The 21,700-nt window shown below is 34.3% G+C and overlaps 1 protein-coding gene across 5 annotated transcripts in view; it reads left to right on the forward strand.

Annotated features, from left to right (window-relative positions):
- LOC123554456 (A disintegrin and metalloproteinase with thrombospondin motifs 18-like) overlaps positions 1-21,700 on the forward strand; it is a 120,002-nt gene that overhangs the window by 87,760 nt on the left and 10,542 nt on the right. For 4 of the 5 annotated variants that reach the window (XM_045344620.2, XM_045344622.2, XM_045344623.2 and 1 more), the window contains exons 21-26: positions 1,011-1,080; positions 13,580-13,663; positions 14,312-14,426; positions 17,711-17,835; positions 19,171-19,290; positions 20,911-21,020. In XM_045344620.2, coding sequence (XP_045200555.2) covers positions 1,011-1,080; positions 13,580-13,663; positions 14,312-14,426; positions 17,711-17,835; positions 19,171-19,290; positions 20,911-21,020 — 624 coding nt within the window. Of the gene's footprint in view, positions 1-1,010; positions 1,081-13,579; positions 13,664-14,311; positions 14,427-17,710; positions 17,836-19,170; positions 19,291-20,910; positions 21,021-21,561; positions 21,610-21,700 lie in introns of all 5 variants that reach the window. The other variant, XM_045344624.2, reaches the window with a different exon arrangement.

Consider the following 21,700-nt stretch of genomic DNA (forward strand, 5'->3'; position numbering starts at 1 on the left):
TTGTTTAACACGATTCAGAGTTTGGATTGAACCACAAGGACATGAGCTTGAGTTGCTAGATACCAAAACATCTTGTTAATCGAGTGATTCATTTTTAAAAGTAAAAATGAGCCACGCTATGAGAAAACCAACATAGTGGGTTTGCGACAAGCATGGATCCAGACCAGCCTGCGCATCCGCGCAGTCTGGTCAGGATCCATGCTGTTCGCTTTCAAAGCCTATTGCAATTAGAGAAACTGTTAGCGAACAGCATGGATCCTGACCAGACTGCGCGGACGCGCAGGCTGGTCTGGATCCATGCTGGTCGCAAAGCCACTATGTTGGTTTTCTCATGGCAAGGCTCAAATGTAGATGAACGGTGTGTTTAGACACAGATTTGTCACAAAAATGAACTACAAGCAGTTGGGCATATTAAAATCGCACTGTCCGTCCGTTTGTCCGCGCGTCCGTGTAGATTATTGCCCGGGCTGTAATTATGCCATCATTAAGGGATTTTGAAATAACTTGGCATAAATGTGCGCCATAATGAGACGACATGTCATGTGCAAGATCTAGACCCCTAGCTCTAAGGTCAAGGTCACACTTTGAGGTTAAAGGTTAACATGGTCTGTTTCTTGTCCGGTCCATAATTCTGCCATCATGAAGGGATTTAAACAATACTTGGCATAAATGCTCGGGGGCATTTGCCACTAATAGTGACAGCTCTTGTTTTTATTTTCATTACAATAGTGTGGTAAAAATTATGCAAGACTTGTAATAAACCAGACGTCATTGGGCAAGTAACGTCATAACTGACGTCAAAATTTTTCTCAAAGCAAGGTAGTGCGAACATTGCTTTAATTTACCCTGATCATAGGCGTATAAAATGTTCCAAAGTGTATTTCGTTAATTTATTTTAAAAAAAAATTGTGCCATATTACAGTAATTATTGTTACATAATTATATTCTTATTATTACTGTTATTGCAATTTTCTGTCATCACCTTTACATTATCATCTAATTATTTGTAGCTTTTTAACAACGGTAATAACAATAACGCCGGAGTAACGTATACATACTCACTGCCAACAGCGTCAGAAAGTTAGTATAAATGTTTCCTTCGTCATATTAACAGTCCTACTCCCGCACGATAATTTAAACAACAACATGTTTATATTATCGTTTGATTGTTATGGTTCCCATGCATCGTTGAACTCAAAAAGGTTGTCTATGATAGAAGTTAAGTGCGTACTGCAATATTATACAAAACTATTTTCTGTTTTGAAACGTTTTAATGAAGAAAAATCATAATTATCAAACATGTTTGTTGTTATCGCTTAAGTTATCATGCGGGTTTTATATACATTTGTATGTTAAATCCGAAGTAAAAATAAACCGTTAATCTTGAATTAGTATAATATTTAATATATTTTATCACAATGTCAGCCAGTTATCACAAAGTCAGCCAGTTATCACAATGTCAGCCAGTTATCACAAAGTCAGCCAGTTATCAAATAGTCAGCCAGTTATCACAAAGTCAGCCAGCTATCACAATGTCAGCCAGTTATCACAAAGTCAGCCAGTTATCACATAGTCATCCAGTTATCACAAAGTCAGTCAGTTATCACATAGTCAGTTATCACAACGTCAGCCAGTTATCACAAAGTCAGTCAGTTATCACTAAGTCAGCCGATATCACAAAGTCAGCCACTTATCACAGTGTCAGCCAGTTATCACATTGTCAGTCAGTTATCACAAAGTCATTCAGTTATCACAAAGTCAGACACTTATCACAAAGTAAGTCAGTTATCACATAGTCAGCCAGTTATCACAAAGTCAGTCAGTTATCACAAAGTCAGCCAGTTATCACCATGTCAGCCAGTTATCACAATGTCAGCCAATTATCACAAAATCAGCCACTTATCACAAAGTCAGTCAGTTATCACAAAGTCAGCCAGTTATCAAAAAGTCAGCCAGTTATCACAATGTCAGCCAGTTATCACATAGTAAGCCAGTGATCACATAGTCAGCCAGCTATCACAAAGTCAGCCAGTTATCACAAAGTCAGCCAGCTATCACAAAGTCAGCCAGTTATCATAAGGTCAGTCACTTATCACAAAGACAGCCAGTTATCACATTGTCAGCCAGTTATCACAAAGTCACCCAGTTATCACACTGTCAGTCACTTATCACAAAGTCAGCCAGTTATCACAATGTCAGCCAGTTATCACAAAGTCGGCCAGTTATAACAATGTCAGGCAGTTATCAAATAGTCAACCAGTTATCACAAAGTCAGCCAGTTATCACAATGTCAGCCAGTTATCACAATGTCAGCCAGCTATCACAAAGTCAGCCAGTTATCACAAAGCCAGCCACTTATCACAAAGTCAGCCAGTTATCACAATGTAAGCCAGTTATCACAAAGTCAGCCAGTTAGCACAATGTCAGCCAGTTATCAAATAGTCAGCCAGTTATCACAATGTCAGCAAGTTATCACAAAGTCAGCCAGTTATCACAATATCAGCCAGCTATCACAAAGTCAGCCAGTTATCACAAAATCACACTGCGAAAAAAGAGTTAATATACGGGAGTGTACGGGATTCCGTATATTACCAATATACGGGAAGAAATACGGGAAAACTAAAGTACGGGCGTGTACGGGACTTGTATATTTAAAAGTCCGTATACTAATAAAATACGGGTTTCTGTATACTATGAAATACGGAATTCTTGATATACGATAACCCGTATATTATTGAAATACGGGTTTTTTAAAAGGGTTATTCTGATCGTATACAACACTTTATATTTCCCGTATATGTCTGGTGTACGGGAATAAATTAACCCGTATATTACGGAAATACGGACCATATATTTCCCGTATATGTTTCGTATACAGCCTCGTATATTTCCCGTATATTCTGGAAATACGGGATATGAATAATTTGTATATTTCGAAAATACGGGACTTATATTTCCCGTACATTGTTCGTATACAACTCCGTATATTGCCCGTATATGCCGGAAATACGGGATTTAAATGATTTGTATATTTCGAAAATACGGGACTAATATTTCCCGTATATTCTTGGTATACAACACCGTATATTTCCCGTATATTCTGGAAATACGGGATATGAATAATGTGTATATTTCGAAAATACGGGACTTATATTTCCTGTACATCGTTCGTATACAACTCCGTATATTGCCCGTATATGCCGGAAATACGGGATTTAAATGATTTGTATATTTCGAAAATACGGGACTAATATTTCCCGTATATTCTTGGTTTACAACACCGTATATTTCCCGTTTATTCTGGAAATACGGGATATGAATAATTTGTATATTTCGAAAATAGGGGACGTATATTTCCCGTATATGCTTTGTATACAACTCCGTATAATTGCCGTATGTGGCGGAAATACGGGATTCAGAAATGTGTATATAATCATACTTAGTAATGTTTGGCAAAAATATAAATGATTATAATCTGGTCATTAAAAGGTTAGAGCAATAATTAAAAGGAAATTCTGTTCTCCAAGTTTTTGCTAGCGGTATATGACACTTTTAGGCTAAAATTGCAGCAAAGATTCATGGGTTAATGATACATTGCTGTTTTATATACATTATGACAGAGCTTTTGAAAATCTATATATACTTTGAAATGAAATATGCATGTTAGTTGCCTTTATTAAAGCACAAGTGTGGCCTTGATCTTGAAGCGAGCAATCCGAAACATGCCCTCTGCACGTCGTCTCGATGTTGTTGACATTTATGCTAAGTTTCTTTAAATCCTTCAAGCAGTTCAAGAGTAGTTATAATTACAGAGCGGACGCGAAACAATATCATATAACTTTTGACCTCTATGTATGACCTTAATATTGAAGCGAGCCATTAAAACGTTGTCTCGATATGTTGAACATTTGTGGCAAGATTTCTTCGAAATCCTTGAAGGGTTCAAGAGTTACAGAGCGGTTACAGAAAAGCTAACGGACAGACGGACACCAGCGTCATATCATTACACGCACCCTTCGGGCGTATAAAAATCAACGACATTGATTAATTCATCCTTTCTTCCATGTTTCGAACTTTCTACAATGTACAATATATATTCCTTCGTGTTTTCACAATTTCTACATTCAGTGTATACAGACAAAGAATCCAGTCCCGATATTCACTAAATTTTTCATTCATAATCTATTAGACTGAAAACGTTTGTCACGGGGTACCGAAGGTAAACTGCGTTAATTATAAAGCTTTATTTAAACGGTCGTACAAATTCCTCCGTGGTGTGCTGGTCAAGATGTTTAGGGGCTTTATATTGCCTAGGCAATCCGGGTTCGATTCCCAGCTCATAAATATCTTGTGCTTTGTTTAACATTCTTTTCATAAAATGTGTGCAAAGAATAGCTTGTTCTAATGTTCATAATATGACCAATTTTCATTTTTAAAGAAAGATCATATTAGCTAAAATCTGGTGTCAAGGCCCTTTAATATTGATAGAAGAAGATGGATTTCTTGTAGTAAACTCATTCAAATGGAAAATCAAGGCATGGAATAATTCATTCTTTGTTCTTGTGCGTCCAAAATTGAAAAATAAACATTCGCGAACCATCGCAAATATAAACTCAAAGACCTCAAATAATTCATCCTTTCTTCTTGTATCTTGCATGTTTTTCTTCTTCTTCTTTTTCAGTACAAGCAATTAGGATTGATTAAGCTATCAATTTCTTTCCTTGTCGATACTAATGAAAAATCATTATGAATGATAAGCCATGCAATCAATATATGTAGTGAAAATTATATTTTCCGGCCATTTCAAAGGACAAACGTTTTGCATGTTTTTGAACGTGTACATGTATGTCAAATGAATGAAAGAATGAATGAATGAATGAATGAATGAATGAATGAATGGAGGAAATAGATGTATAGCACTAATATCTCACGAACTGATAAAAACAATCGCGGGCTAAAACAGGTATAAAATCAAAGACATGAATAAATCCATCATTTCTTCTTGCGCGTTTCCGAATTACTTTTACATTCAATCTAAATATCCGATTGAGAAAAAAAATTCATTCATCCTTATTTATTTGTAGTGATAAACACATTCGTGTATCATCGCCGTTGTAAAAATCAAATGCATGCATTAATTACTCTTTCTGCTGCTCATTTCCAACGCTCGTGTATACAATGCAAATAATTACTAGTATAGAAAAAAATAATCAACTAATCCATCCCTGTTTTATACAGTAACAATATAAGACCTTCCGTAGAATATAACACCAAAGACGTGTGTTGATACTTTACTTATGAAATTGATTCTAAAATTTAAAGAATAACAACAAGATATAATGAATCAACTACCTCAAAGGAGTTTGTTTTAAGAGAATAGGACAGTTTGAGCGAATTCCTCGATTTTTAAGCGTGATCGCGAAAATATTCTAGTGCCATGACTTCCTACTCGCATTTTTTATTCTTACTCGAATTTTGCAAGATCCTGGTCTGCTACCGTCCGGGTAGGTCGTTTTTGTGTTTTTGTTGGATTTAATATAACATCGATACAATTATTGATCCTATAACGACTTGCCAGCTTTTTTGGTGAAGGAATACAACAGGTGCCCTCCGTGCAATATTTTATCACGAGCTGGCACCTGGGTAGCCCCACCGACCTTCCGTAAGCCAGCTTGATGGCTTTCTCACATGGAGAACACCCCGAATGAGGCTCGGACCCATATCGGTGAGGGGCAAGTTGTTTGAAGTCAGCGATCTAAACCACTCGGCCACTGAGGCCCCATTCGGGTAGGTCGGACCTTTAAACCAACGTGTAGATAACATGACATTTTGATTATTAAGAAAGCACATAATTAACCGTAGTCATTCAGTTTAGTTCAATTCAGTGAGCTATAAAATGTATTTTATACTTCTCTGTTTAATTTTAGCTGTTACTTATGAACTATTAAGTGAAATATGTGTTCGTATTTTAAAAATAATTCCGCGGATGCTTCTATGTATACAACGGTTGCATAGCGGGGACATAGGAAACATTTTATTTATCACGTGCGCACGTGTTAGCTACCACGTGCGAACGTGTTAGCTAACATAAGCGAACGTGATAGCTAACAAGTGCGAACATGTCCCCTCTATGCTACCGTAGTATACACCGTTCCAAGTTATTTCTCGTGGTTGTAGTTTCCGTTGGTAGTGACCTGGCACTAATGAATATTTCGTATATTTCCGTAAATTGATTTTCAGTGTTCGATCACAAATAGCAATATAAATATTTATATATAACTCTTAATTGATATACTGTTGCATGTGCAGGTAACTGAGTGGACAAGCGGTGTTGCTGCTAATATCAGGGTCGTGGGTTCGAATCCTACCTCTGACCATACCTTTTCCCCCAAATTTTATATGCAAACTTACAAATACCACTTATTTGATCAAACGTATCGTGATATTTATGGTCTATTTACTAAAAATTATCATATTTACTCGTTGTAACAAAGTAGAATAATTTGGTTAAAGTATCTTAGATAAAAAGGCATGTTACCCGTCATAAGCGTACTAGAATATAAATACTACAAGAGAAAACAATAATTTTTTTTTTAAAGTATGATACATAAATTAATGTAAAAATAAAACAGGTATCGTTAACATTACATTACATTTTTAAAAAATGATACCCGTGGTAACGTGCCTGGAAATCAAACCCACCGTGACATTTGTTAGCTGTAAAATATGGTTATTTTCAAAATACAAATACTAGGTAAATTAACGAAAACGCCCGAAAATATTTGCAAAGATTAATGAGTGCCAGGTCAATACTTACGGACATATTAAAAAAAATAAACACAATCGTCTAACATAGACTTCATCAAAATGCTATATAAGTTTGCACTCATTCATCCATCTCTTCGTAAATAAATTGTACATATAGGTTCTGCGGCACAGTTTTACTGCAACATTAATTGATGCATATTAATTAAATTTATGAGATAATCGGCATGGCCTAATTTAACCCTCTGTCGTTTAATGGAATCGGCCAATCAGCGCGCATTCATCTAGCCCGAGGCGATAACATCTGGTTGAAGTGACCGCACGCACTAATCTGTATATTGCAAAAATGTCTTGACATAGCGTTATTCTGCAGAAGAAGATGAAGGCTCGGGTAAGTACTTATTTGATTTAATTTTTGATTAACTGAATTAGACAGGTTTTTTCTCAATATGAATTCTTTTTGTAACAAGGCAGATCATGAAATACTTAAATTCATGACGTTGTTTATTTCATATCATATTTGTTGACTTCCTGATGAAGACTTAATAAATAGTCGAAAGGTTGTATGAAAATGGAGTTAGCCTTGTAATTCTCCTGTTCACTGTTGTTTTGTTTTTGGTTTTTAAATTAATCGGGAACACGAGTTGCTGCGATTTAAAGGAAAATATTTAATGTACAATGTAGATTAAATAATACACTTCAGACGAAATACTCTTTTAATTGCTAGCGTCAGTAAAAAAATTGTCTATTTACTAAATTATTATATAATTTTAATATGAAAAAGGAAATTCAGAATAGCCGTTAAGTAGTTTCATTCATTCGTGAAATCTTTCATTCATTCAGTCATTCAATCACAGTTAATTCAGTAATTATTTCATCCATTCTTTCATTCATTAGTAGACAAAAAATCCAGTCGCCAAAAGCTAATGTTGCAAGTGTTTGAAATAAAAGAAAATATCGTGCAAAAATATTTCATGAATACCATTGTGGTTAAACGAGAAAAAATGTTGTAAAGAATAAAATATATTTCGCAGAAGCAAAGTAGCCACGGTTAACTTCTTTACGAATGAATTAGGCGACACGTACATTCATTCATTCGATCAAAACTGGAATCATGAAGTTAGTATTTACGATCTTTTATCTTTAGAAAATGGGTAATCTAACTGACAAAATAATGCTTTTCTAGACTAAAATGTAAGCGGTTGTGATGCGTATTATTGTTTCATAGTATCATATCAAAAAAGGTTGGTTATAAAAAAAATTCAGAATTTTGGAAAGTTTTATTCTCTTTCAATATGGAAAAAAATACACACCTTTTGTTAGCCTATGGTTTATATATTTTGAAAACAACTGTAAGAACATTAAAAATCTCGCGGGAAGGTCGATCTGTGCATGTAAACGTGTTTTAACTCTAACCAGACCTGTTCACGTGCATAGATAGACCTGCGCACGTGCATATTCAATCATCCTGAAAACAAAAAAGTCATTTGTTAGAAAAGAAATCGAGTATGTCTGTAATTTCGATCTTAAAACATATTATGAAATATTTAGAAATCGTTAGATATTATACATCTAACACATAAGTTTACTTTCTTGTAAATATATGAAACATGATATTAAACATATGAGCCGCGCCATGAGAAAACCAACATAGCGGCTTTGCGACCTGCATGGATCCGGATGCGCAGGCTGGTCAGGATCCATGTTGTTCGCTAACAGTTTCTCTAATTGCAATAAGGTTTGAAGGCGAACAACAAAGATCCTGGATGCGCGGGCTGGTCTGGATCCAGGCTGGCTGCAAACGCACTATGTTGGTTTTCCCATGGCCTGGCTCATATTATTATATATATGTACACAATATAAGTAATTGCGTAGCTAAGTCTTTTATTTCAAATATAAACCACCTACCGATTTTCAACGGACTATTACGAAATTTTCATAATTTACATATGTATTTCCGAAAGATTGATATATTTTCAGTTTTCTGTTATTACCTATTTTGCAGCCATGACCACAAACGTCTTTTTTTTTTTTTAGCAGAGCGCAAAATGACGTACTTTAAAGGTTTTCTAAGTAGCGTTTTTATATACAACAAAAAAACAGCAAAAATCTTTTATTTTCTAGTTTGTGTTAAAATTTTCTCTCCAGTGATATTAAATTTGTCAAGTGAAATAAGTGTAAAAATCATAAAAACTAAATTCCCGAGAGAAAAAGACGATACAAAGACAGAATAAAGTGATACATAAATACAACGTAAAAACCATAAAAATACCTATCACTAAGTGTATTAACATATTTTATGACCCAGCTTGAAACAACACTGGTCGGATAACGCAATTTTCAAACGAAAAATTAAAAGAATACCAAATACAGACATTAAAGGCAAAGCTCGACATTTTTTTTTTAATCTCTGGAAATTAATGCTATATTTCTTAATTACTGACAGACTATATGTTACAGAAAATGAGAATTAATTGTTTTAACTACTTTTTATGATGAAAATTGAAAAGCGTTTGTATATTTAACGCGCACTGAACATCAAACTCTCCTCAGCGTTTATGGTAACGACAGCGGAAAACTTCTTTATTGCCGCGGCAGTCCGGGTTCGATTCCTGACGCTGTCATCTTTTATTTTCTCTTGATATGGTATTTCTAAATAGTTGAGAAACAAAAATTCCTATTCTGTTGTTCGTAATTTGACCAAACTTCAATTTGAAAGATAGCCTTTATGATCTGATAGTATCGAATACTAGTATTCGGTAACACTTATACGAAATAATGTAAATTATATTGATACTCTGATATCTTTTAATATTTCATTTAGGTTAATCTATAAGATTTGGATACATGTATCTAACAGTTATACTTGTTTTCTATTGCATACTTGAATACAGGACTGCTGAATTAAAGCATTTTAACATGAAGAGATAAGACGTTTTTGGTGAATCATTTTACTTGTCTAAAATAAATCTTAGTGAGAATATTATACTGAGCGCGAGACTGGAAATTCTTGAAACTCTTCAGATCATTTAATCAAAAAAAAAAAAAAAAAAAAAAAAAAAAAAAAAAAAAAACATTTAGTGGCAAATATATCGTATATATCGTACAGAATTTGCTCATTTACAAAGTTTTAATAAATGTTTGAAACAAAATGAATCGCGTAATGGCGGACAGGTTACAGAACACTAATATAGCATAATAACGACGATCAGGTTATGTGACTCAATTTTTTGCTACAATAAATGGCTACGAATGTTTATTTTTAAGCTAGCTTTCGTTTAAATAATGGATTTATTTTTTTACATTTTAGTAGAAATAGAATGGGAAAGTGTTATTTAGATCACATCACTGCACTTTATTTGCTTTTGAAGTAAACAATTGTTGCAGGTAAAATTTCTCTTGAAAATATCTTCCCTACTTTTGTCGTGACTTTATGTCAGTTTGAAGACAATTCTTCAAATGAGGTGGCTACGTGTGTCGGCACTATGAACACCATGCATTTTATATAAAATATAATGTTGGGGATAGATTTTAACGTAATATAACTATTAAACGCAAATGAAACACTTTAATGTTTAAAATACCTTAAATAAGTTGACTGTATATCTAGTTTCTTTGCGCGAAATGAGCACTTAAATGATGTCATCCCTGCCCACACGTCATTTCATTTGTCATATTTTTCACATCATTTATAGCGTTAAAAGATATCATTCTCTGTTAACTACAAGAGTCCATTTATATAACATTTAATGCTTGCAAATTCTATTTCAGGTTGACACAAGAGATTTTTCAATTAACTCCAACTGGACGACGATTTGTTTTCATGATAGAGAAAACGCTTATGTGAGAAGTTTGGTCAATAGATGCTGACAGACAGCCCGGATGAGCCATCGTACTCAGTGACATTCGTACCTCAACAGATAAAAGCTTACATTTATTGAGATCATGAAACTGAATATTTCCATGGGGTGCATCATTTGTAACCTGCTTACATATTGAATTCCAACACAGAATGCATCATGCATCATGCATCTTTTCAAAGCGCTAAATTTGAATACATCTTCAGACATTAGAAAGGATGTACTGCTGTTTTAGCAGACGGCAAATCGAAAAAGCCTGTAGTGGGAATCAACATTCACTGGAATAACGAAAAATTTATAAACAGTAATAAAGAAGTGTTACTATACTGATTTGTTGCGTTAACGGTGCGGCACATATTTAAATGTGCGAATTGTTAGTTTTTCAATTAGAAACGAACATCTAAAAATGCATAATGTTATTGATTGCTATAAGATTCTTTCACTGGTTAAAGGTGCAGATGGGAATTTCCGGCTTCGAGGGTAACTGTTTAGCCGAGAGCCGGATATTCCCATCTGCACCTATAACCAGTGACAGAATCTTTTTCTTGCATACCGACATCAAGAAATAAATTAATAAAAATAAAATCAATCGAATGGCTTCTTTATAGAACTATTTCTTATAGCAGCGTAATTAAACAAAGCGCGGGAAAGCAAGGTCCGTAAACAGGAAAGATGTCATGACGTTTCATAGACAAATAGCAATGTTTAGTTCCGATTTTGTTTTATCAGTTGCAGCGTAACGTTATGAAATTTTGATAAAATAACGTCCTTTGAATCGAGAAATATATTATCAGGAACCAAGAGGAACTGTCAAGGTATTGGATTTTTATTTCGTTTTGGAAAGAAAATATAACTACACGAATCATCTCCATATATGTAGTTCGTAATACGTCATTTAAAGCACGAGAGTCATCTTACACCCCGAGGTGTAAGATGGATTTTTCCAGCACCGGTAAAAATACCGGAAATCCCGTCTGGTATGCAAGAATTACATTTTCTGCTTATTTCATTTGGACAAAAAATAAAAATAACGCATAATCGTACGAGAAAAAACAACTGTTTTTTTAAAAAGTATTTATGTTATATATAATGTTAATTTAATCTGACTTGTCTCCATTGATGATAATGTTTTTCTCATACCCTGTCATGTCTTGATTTTTCCTAACATACCGTATTCTGCTAAAGGTTTGTTTAACCTTCATTCTATGTCATCTTTCAGTGTGTGCCCCATATACCAGATCAGTTCTAATAAAATAAAAATACGGGATAGTGCATATACGGGAAAAATCTGGCCAACGTATATGTTAACAATACTGTTCCGTGTATTTCCCGTATACAAAAAGCAAATTCAGTCTGTATGTGACACAAATACGGGATCTGTATCCTACGTATATCTTGCATATACGGGAAAACCCTGGCCCGTATATCAACAAAATACAGTTCCGTATATCTCCGTATATCAGATGCAAATAAATTCCGTATATGACACATGTACGGGATCCGTATATTACGTATACCCTGCATATACGGGACAAGTCCGTAGCCCGTATATCAATAAAATACAGTTCCGTATATGCCCCGTATATGTCAAAAGTACGGGATCCGTATACGGAAAAAATCCGATGCCCGTATATTAGAAAATACAGGTCCGTATATGTCCCGTATATTAGATGCAGTTGCAGTCCGTATATGTCAAAAATACGGGATCCGTATACTACGTATATCCGGAATATACAGGCTCGTGTACACGTGTTCCGTATATTCTAAAATACGACAAGTATACGGGATAAATTTCAAAGACCCTTCGAATACATGGAAATAAAATCTATGTTAAAGCAGAACACTAATAAACACCATTTCTAATTGATTTTTTTTTTTTGAAAACTCGTATATTTAATATATACGGGAAATATACATGTATGTATATTCGCCGTATACGGGATCCCGTATATGCATGACAAATATACGGACTTCCCGTATACTAGATGTTCCGAATACGGGATTGTATACTAGGTCCGTATATTTGTAATATACACCCCGTATACTCCCGTATTTTCGAAATATACGGGACCGTACACTCCCGTATATTGACCCTTTTTTCGCAGTGTCAGCCACTTATCACAAAGTCAGCCAGTTATCACAATGTCATCCAATTATCACAATGTAAGCCAGTCATCATAATGTCAGCCAATTATCACAAAGTCAGCCAGTTATCACAATGTCAGCCAATTATCACAAAGTCAGCCAGTTATCACAAAGTCAGCCACTTATCACAATGTCAGCCAGTTATCACACAATGTCAGCCAGCTATCACAAAGTCAGCCAGTTATCACATAGTCAGCCACTTATCACAAAGTCAGCCATTTATCACAAGGTCAGCCACTTATCACAAAATTAGTCATTTATCATACAGTCAGCAAGTTATCACACAGACAGTTGTATTTGAAATATGTAGTGAAGGACATGGCCAAAAGATAATACTTGCTATAGCACAATGCGCGTGACAGCATCTCGGATGATTGATTTTTGTTTTGATATTGTCTTTGTGCGTGTGAGATTTTCTTTTTAATCTGTTATTGTTGTGTTTTTTCTGGGTTTCCAATTTTGTTTTTGTATTGCCTGCCTAAAGAACTGTCTAGTTTACAATTTAAAAGCCACTGCATTCATGTGTTTCTTCAAATCAGTTGTGTGGTGGGGAAGGAAGAGAAAATGTGTACATGATTTATACCAACATATATTCCAAACATTCTTGCATAATATTTAAATAATCAGAAGATTCAAAATCAGTTTTCCATCAAAAGCAAAACAAACGAAAGTTGTTGAATAAATTATCGTGTTGAATAATTCATTCTGTTTGACAGCATTGTGATTGTTAAAAAAGTATTGTATTTTGAAAAAATTCCACTAGGAATTTTAGATTTGTATCTAATGAAAAATATTAACATCCTGTTTAGTGGCAAGCTGTTCCGGAACATGTGAGAATGGAGGCACGTGGAATCCGTCAACTTGCTCGTGCGACTGTGCTGATGGTTACTATGGTAATTACTTTTAGGTTCTAGTATAATAATTTAAAGTGAAATTCCATTTCAAAGTGATAACCATAAGTTTAAAGGTACATGTATCATATGTATGCGAGGAAACGGGAAACAGTTGTAAATAGTAACTTTTCCTGAACATGTTAGGCTTTAATATCTATTTTGTTTAACCTTTAACCTGCTAAATTTATAAAATAGACTGGTCTTTAAATTTAGGCTTTAAATCTATTTTGTTTAACCTTTAACCTGCTAAATTTCTAAAATAGACTGGTCTTTAAATTTAGGCTTCAAATCTATTTTGTTTAACCTTTAACCTGCTAAATTTCTAAAATGGACTGGTCTTTAAATTTAGGCTTTAAATCTATTTTGTTTAACCTTTAACCTGCTAAATTTCTAAAATGGACTGGTCTTTAAATTTAGGCTTTAAATCCATTTTGTTTAACCTTTAACCTGCTAAATTTCTAACATGGACTATCCATCATTCAATTTGGACATTATTGAAGGGATGTTCACTGACAATTTACTGACTGAATAGCGAGCAGTGCAGACCATGATCTTGGTCTGCACTGTTCGCAAAGGCAGCAACAGTTGCCACCAGCAGGCTAAAGGTTAATAAACTGCAATGCTTCAGTGTGCCAACTGTTATTCCAGGCATCAGTTGCGATACAACTTGTAATAAATTCTGCAAGAACTCTCAGTCATTGTCAATATCAGGATGCGGCTGTGACTGCCAAGGCAATACCTATGGTTCAACCTGCAGTTGCAAGTAAGTGTATTTGTTACTGCAAGTAAAGGTCGAGGTATGTAAAATTCCTCTTGCAAATAGGTAAGATTATTCTTGTAGTAAGAGAAAATGTTATTGCAAATAAGTTAGACTTTTGGAACATGTGACATATTAAGAAAAAACAGCTTCTTTCAAAAAAAGGTCAGACGTATACAATTATAGACATTTTACATGTGTGTCTTGTATTTGCACGTAAATGGATGCTATTTATGTACATTCATATACAAACATTATAATTTAATAAATTAACAAAGAATATTTAACTGTCATCCCCAGCTTTTATTATATTTGACTGGCTTATTATAGTAGGTTGTCCCCCTTGAAAATTATCCGATACGCAATATTGGTTTCCCTATTGACATTACTTTGAGCAATAGATTATATAGGAAATTTATTTGTAATGATTAATTTCTAATATGTCTTTTGGTTTGTGAATATTTTACCAGATATGACAGAAAACTTCAATTTCTTCTCTTCAATTTAATGTGAAAATATTTATTCTAACTGAACATCTTCTTGCTTCCACTTTTGTTTTAAAAGTATCACCGTCGCTTATATTGAACATATAGTGAAAAACAGTAAACTTTTCAATTACTCTACTTTAGAGGCAAATAAATCATATTTTCCGAAGCATGACAATTTATTATCACATATGTAGGTATTTTTGACTTTATAAACAATACAATAATATAATTTTAAGTGTAATAGGGTAAAGGCTTCTTGCTTCCATTTTACTTCAAAGTGTACCAAGAAATAAAAAAAACTTGTGGATTTCTTAAAGTTCTGATGTAACTTAAACCGTGTTAATTTACGGAACTGCATATACCAACAACTGATGTACGATTCAATATAGTCTTTAAAATAATAACGTTCATAATTGTCTAATTAATAAAAAAAATAGAAAAGAATGAAAAGAACAGAATAGAACAGGCAGAGCTTTGATTTTTCACCAAACTTTTTATGGAAACAATACGAATCAACATAAATTACATAATTTCCGACTGAAAGCTAAATATCTTTGGAATATTGAAACATTCGACGACAGGAGAAAAACTACTTCAAAGAATACTTTTCTAATGAAATAGTGTAATTTGCAAGTTAGGCCCTCACTGAAAGCTGAAGAGAGGGGGGAGAGAATGTGTACATTTAATTAAACAAAAGACACAGCATGATTTCCACGATGTGCAAAGACAGGGTGAAATTAACAGACGCGCAATATCATGTCTACTTTAGAAATGAAATCCAAGCTTGAAAAAAAAAATTGCATGCTTTCCATGAGTTTGCACGGTAGGATTATCTCTTTAGAACGACCTACATTTTTTTGCCACGGTTTTGTTCGTGGAAAACATGAAAAACAGTCACCTTTACAGCTAAAGACTTCAGTTTACACGATAAATTTGATTTCATGATTGAATTGTATAGTATGTACAAACACATATCTGAATGGCATATTTGATTTATGTATAATCAAGCAACTTAGACACTATAAATAAGTAGACAGGATGAATCAGAGCTAATTGTTTAAAAAAATGAGTTAGGATCTCTATGATACACGTACACCAATGCTGATCAGAAAAAATCAGAAACTTGATTCATAATTCAATAGATTCTTTCTTTCTTTGATTTCTATGGAAAACCTTGGATCAAGACCAGTTAATAAAACATGTGTGCGTGTGTTTTAGTAACACGTATGTTTTTTAAGTTTGTTAAATTGCTCGGGTTTTTCTTTGCCATTGCCTGTCAAATACAGTATTGTTTAGTTTATTACTTTATTTTATTGTAATACCATGTTTTAAAAGGCAAACTTCTAGACATGAAAGTTAAACAAAAGTACCGTTATATGGACAAGAACAATCAGTCAAAATGGAATACATGTATCTTCACACAAGTTTCGTTTTTCTCGAGGAAAACTATTATGTATACATGTGTTTGTGGGAAAGCTCGTTTATGAACTAATTTTCGGATTTCAATGTTTCGCAGGATTCAAAGTTTCAAAAGAAAAGAAATTTAATTAAATGTTTTCATTTTCTGTTACATGACAGCACGAATTTAGCAATATCATAAGCTAACATAGTGTTTTTTTACAGAAATGTTTTATATCTTTACATGAATAATACTTCTATATGAATCTATAAAACAACATGATTTATATAAAAAAAACTGGCTACATGTTTTGTTGCTTTCTATGGAGTAACATGCGAGCCTTATTTCCGTGTATTACCTAAAGCAAAATACATGTATTAGATCAATGCAAAATCCATGACAAAGAATTATTGACTTAGATAATGAATGACACGATTTGAGTTAATGTAAGGGAGGAAATCCAGTTTGATGGGAATTGCTTTAACACAGTCAATAATTAAGGGAGAGAATTCTTGCAAATTCTCGTTAAAAGCTGACCATGTGGAACTTTTTCTTTTATTCAACCATTTATTTTTTTATGTATAAATTTTATGTATCACATAAAACTTCATGAAGGAATTTAAAGACTACCACATCAACTATAACGCAACGTTTCTTCAAGCCAAAATGCGCCTGTGATAGGATATTGTGTCTTTGACTCCAGTCGCTTTGATTGTTCTTAATGACTGATGATAATAATTTGGCTTAACAGTTTAACAAACAAACAAGCAAACAAACTTATTAAAGTTAAATCAGCATACAATATGCCTTTGGCTAAAACTTAACTAAAATGTACACACAAAAATACATACACACATGCATCACATGACAAAGTGCAATCATTTATACGCCTTTATATGTCTTAAATGTGGAGAAACAGCTAAATATTGTACATAAAGATGAAATACATTACGTTATTATTTCTTACTTTGAAAGCTTCACATAGATATTTTGAAACTTTTACTAGGGTCGACTGATTTTTATTTGACATTAGACTAAACCTTGCTAAGGAAGGCTATGAAGAGTTTGGAAAATATTTTTGCTTATATTGGAGCACTGAGCAAATCAACAGAAAATGATATTCACTTTCTACTGCATGCATATTACAATACTCACATACCGAATTCTGTCTCTCAATACCATGGTAACGACCTGTTTCAATTCCTAAATTGTGACTTCTTAATCTAATTATTTTTCATTTGTGTTTAAAGTGTGTTTATAGGACAAGGATAACTGAAAACCCTGCAATAATTGCCGCTAAAATGTTGTTTTTTTCTTGAAGCTTATCGTTTGTAGCAGACATTCGTTTTAACATTCAAGAATGAGAAATACACTAAACTGAGAAAATCGTTATTCTTGTGCAGGAACCCGTTTACTGGTATAGACTGTCAAGACTGCAAAGTAAGTTCTTGTCAGAATGGAGGGACGTTTAACGCAACTGCATGTAGATGCTCGTGTCCGCAAGGGTACGGAGACCTAGACTGTAGCTGTAAGATGAATATTTTATTAATTACTTGTTAGCATTTAGATTTAACTTTAAAGGAGGGTTATGGTTTGATTGTGTTTGCAGAAAAGGAATACGTTCTAATTATCAGAGAACCGGTACATTTTTTTTAATCGACAGGAATGATTAAAACTACTCGCCCACAGTTTGGGTGAAATTTTTCAACATGTTCATTTCCACCAGGTTTGGCATGAAATGTATATACGAGTATAAAACTGAATAATGATAAAGTGGATGAAAATGAAAGTTAGATATTGGTAAAAATGAAAGAAAAATTTTGATTTTCAGCATTATTTCAAAACTTAACGTTGCAATGGTAACGTTGCAATGGTAACCTTCTGCACAACATGTAGGGTTATTTATTTATTTGAATATCTTGCAAAGATCTTAGGCTATGTCAATAAGTTTGCACCACTGAGGACTCGCTTTTTTAGAGATTTTTGAGAGAAAACAAATATTATTAATGTGTGGGTTAGGTCCCTTTCAAAATTTAATATTTAAACGACACTGTGTACTCTTTTTTATGCCCCCGAAGGGAGGCATATTAGTTTTCAACTGTCCGTCCGTTCGTTCGTTCGTTAGTCACAACGTTAACTTTTTGCATGAAGGCACTTTACTCGCAAACCACTGCACCCAGGACCTTCAAACTTCACTTGCTGATAGTACTCATCGAGTACACAACCCCTACTGACTTTGGGGTTAGCAGGTCAAAGGTCAAGGTCACAGGGGTCAACGTTAACTTTTTGCATGAAGGCACTTTACTCGCGAACCACTGCACCCAGGGGCCAAGTTAACTTTTTGCATGAAGGCACTTTACTCGCGAACCACTGCACCCAGGACCTTCAAACTTCACATGATAATAGTACTTATTGAGTACACGACCCCTATTGACTTTGGGGTCAAAGGTCAAGGTCACCAAGACAAAGGTCAAGGCGCTGCGGGGGCATTTGCCACCATTAGTGACAGCTCTTGTTTTTTTTTCATAATTTGAGCCGCGCCATGGGAAAACCAACATAGTGGCTTTGCGTCCAGCATGGATCCAGACCAGCCTGCTCATACGCGCAGTCTGGTCAGGATCCATGCTGTTCGCTTTCAAAGCCTATAGCAATTAGAGAACCCGTTAGCGAACAGAATGGACCATGACCAGACTGCGCGGATGCGCAGGCTGGTCTGGATCCATGCTGGTCGTAAAGCCACTATGTTGGTTTTCTCATGGCGTGGCTCATTTACTGTATTTAACTGATTATTTAATAGATTTAGTTTTAATACAATATTCTTAAGTTTAGAATATTATTGGACAATTATCCTTTTATTTTGTAGCCCCATGTGAGGATGCAGGACTATCTACCGAAGACTGCTTAGTGAAGGTCGGAAATGGTCATTGTGAATCAAAAAATGAAATAATGGAGACCAAATGTTATAAATCTTGTGGGTTGTGTGGTAAGACGAACAATATTGTATTTTAGTTTATTGAGGTACAGGAAAATCGTGGCAAAGAGGTGGTTTTGGTATTTCAGGTTGAGGGTAACGTATTGTATAACATGTTTGTCATATCATCAATAGATAAATGGGTCATTGCATGAGAAAACCTGTATTAGTACTGCATAAAAAATATTTCAAAGTAGAATTTACTGAGGAATCAGTGTTTTTCTTGTGAGAAACTAGAACTAGAAACTAGCATATTGTAATTTAATTGTACCTAATAAAATCAAATTCAGCTATATTTTTTTATAAATAAACGTTTTTTGTGTTGTCATGGCAACCGAAATGCCAAAGAACCTATGCATACTGAGAAAATAGAGGCCAGTATATAGATAAAAGGCCCATTATGAAAACAACAAAAAAATACAAGATAAAGTTACTTTTCAGTAAATTTATTTTATTTTAAACTGTTTCAAAATATTCAAATGCATGATGTTTAGTTGCACGCATAATTTGTCACATAAATGACAGGGAAATTAAATACACGCCATGCACGACGACGTCATACTGCTTTAGTAACATCGCGTTTCTAAATGCCTTCTGGGATTTTATTGAAAGCACTGTAAGTCTTAAAATAGTGAAGATTACTTCTTTAAATTTTCAGATTTGAAAGGTAAAAGATTGTTCTGTATGAATATTTTGTTGTCTCAATTTTGATTTCACTTATACAGGTTTTGTCATAGAACAGTCCAAATTTAATACACAATTTATATAAATCGCCGGTCCAAATGTGATGCTATATGACCGTTTTATATTCCTCGCAATGTATACTAGGTTTGTTTTTTAAAAATTAATAAATATTAAGCCGTGAAATCCGTGAACATTTATTTCTGATGTCATGTACTAAGACATTAAATGGTTTGCCGGTCAATAGTTTAAACGGACCTTTTGACCTACAAGCCATTCAGTGAGTGTAATGTTAACCTTGCGCTATGAAAGGCCGAATATATATTGTATAACTCATTTTCATGTTCAAACATCATAAATATTCATGCTTGTAAGGTAGTACATATGAGCTGTGCCATGAGAAAACCAACATAGTGGGTTTGCGACCAGCATGGATCCAGACCAGCCTACGCATCCGCGCAGTCTGGTCAGCATCCATGCTGTTCGCTATCAATGCCTACTGCAATTAGAGAAACCGTTAGCGAACAGCATGGATCCTGGCCAGAGTGCGCGGACGCGCAGGCTAGTCTGGATCCATACTGGTCGCAAAGCCACTATGTTGGTTTTCCCATGGCACGGCTCATTTTGTTAATTTTATTAGTGTTCAATTCGTATTGCTAAACTAAAACCATAAATAAAAAATATATTATAATAATTATTATTTACAATAAACATATAAAATTAATGGACGCAGGTGACATTAAACCAAACACGATATATAAGAGTACATTTTTCTCTCCATTTTTTCACATCTTTGTTAAGTTATATGTTGTAACACTTTACAAGATAAAGTCTAAGACTAAGGTGACCTTACTTAAGCAACTTACAGCTTAATACATTAAGCATTAACACAAAATTTATCTGTACCTAGACACGGCATGTTGTTAACCAAGCACTGTTATTGTTCTTTAGAACCGTCCGACTCGACGACCTCATCGACGTCAACGGCGTCCCAGTCTGGAACAGGAACAACGGGGTCCCAGTCTGGAACGGGAACAACGGCGTCACCAGATATAACGACTGTATGTTTTCTGCCTTTCTTTTTCTTCCTGAGCTATGCTAATGTATATAGATCACTTTCTTTAAACCCAAAGTATGGTAAATGTTTAACACAAAATTTTGATAATTGTACATTAGCACTGAGGCTAACGTTTGAACATTAACTTTTACATTATAATGCAGCTAAAACGAAAAGCTAAATCATGAAGCTATTGACCCAACTATATCTCAATATTATAGAAAACCTTTGCACTGTACATGCTTTACAAATGCTGTTAAATTATTTGATCGGAATTATATTTTGTATTTGATGTTTAAACGGCTATTTCGTTGGAGCATAATTCATAGACTTATAATATTTAAAAAAAAATATTTCCATATGTTTATAATACTATTTGTCACTGGGATTAACATAATACAATATCGTTGCTCCAGATTGTTCCAATTACGAATTATCTCTCATTTTTACTGGCCGCTAGTGTTTTTCTCACTTTGTTCATTGTTTAGCCTTTGGCCCATTTTTGTAATTTTTTGTGACTCATTATTTTCGTTTTCCTTAAATAGAGGGTTAGAACCGGAACGTGCAAAGCACGTCGGCAAAACAGAAAATAGGTAAAAATGTAAACTATTAACAAAGTCATATACTATCCAAAATCGGTGACGGTTGCAATGTCAAGTTCAGGGTCAAATAAATTAAGCCGTG

This window comes from Mercenaria mercenaria, chromosome 7 (genome assembly GCF_021730395.1).
Source record: "Mercenaria mercenaria strain notata chromosome 7, MADL_Memer_1, whole genome shotgun sequence".
NCBI lineage: Eukaryota > Metazoa > Mollusca > Bivalvia > Venerida > Veneridae > Mercenaria > Mercenaria mercenaria.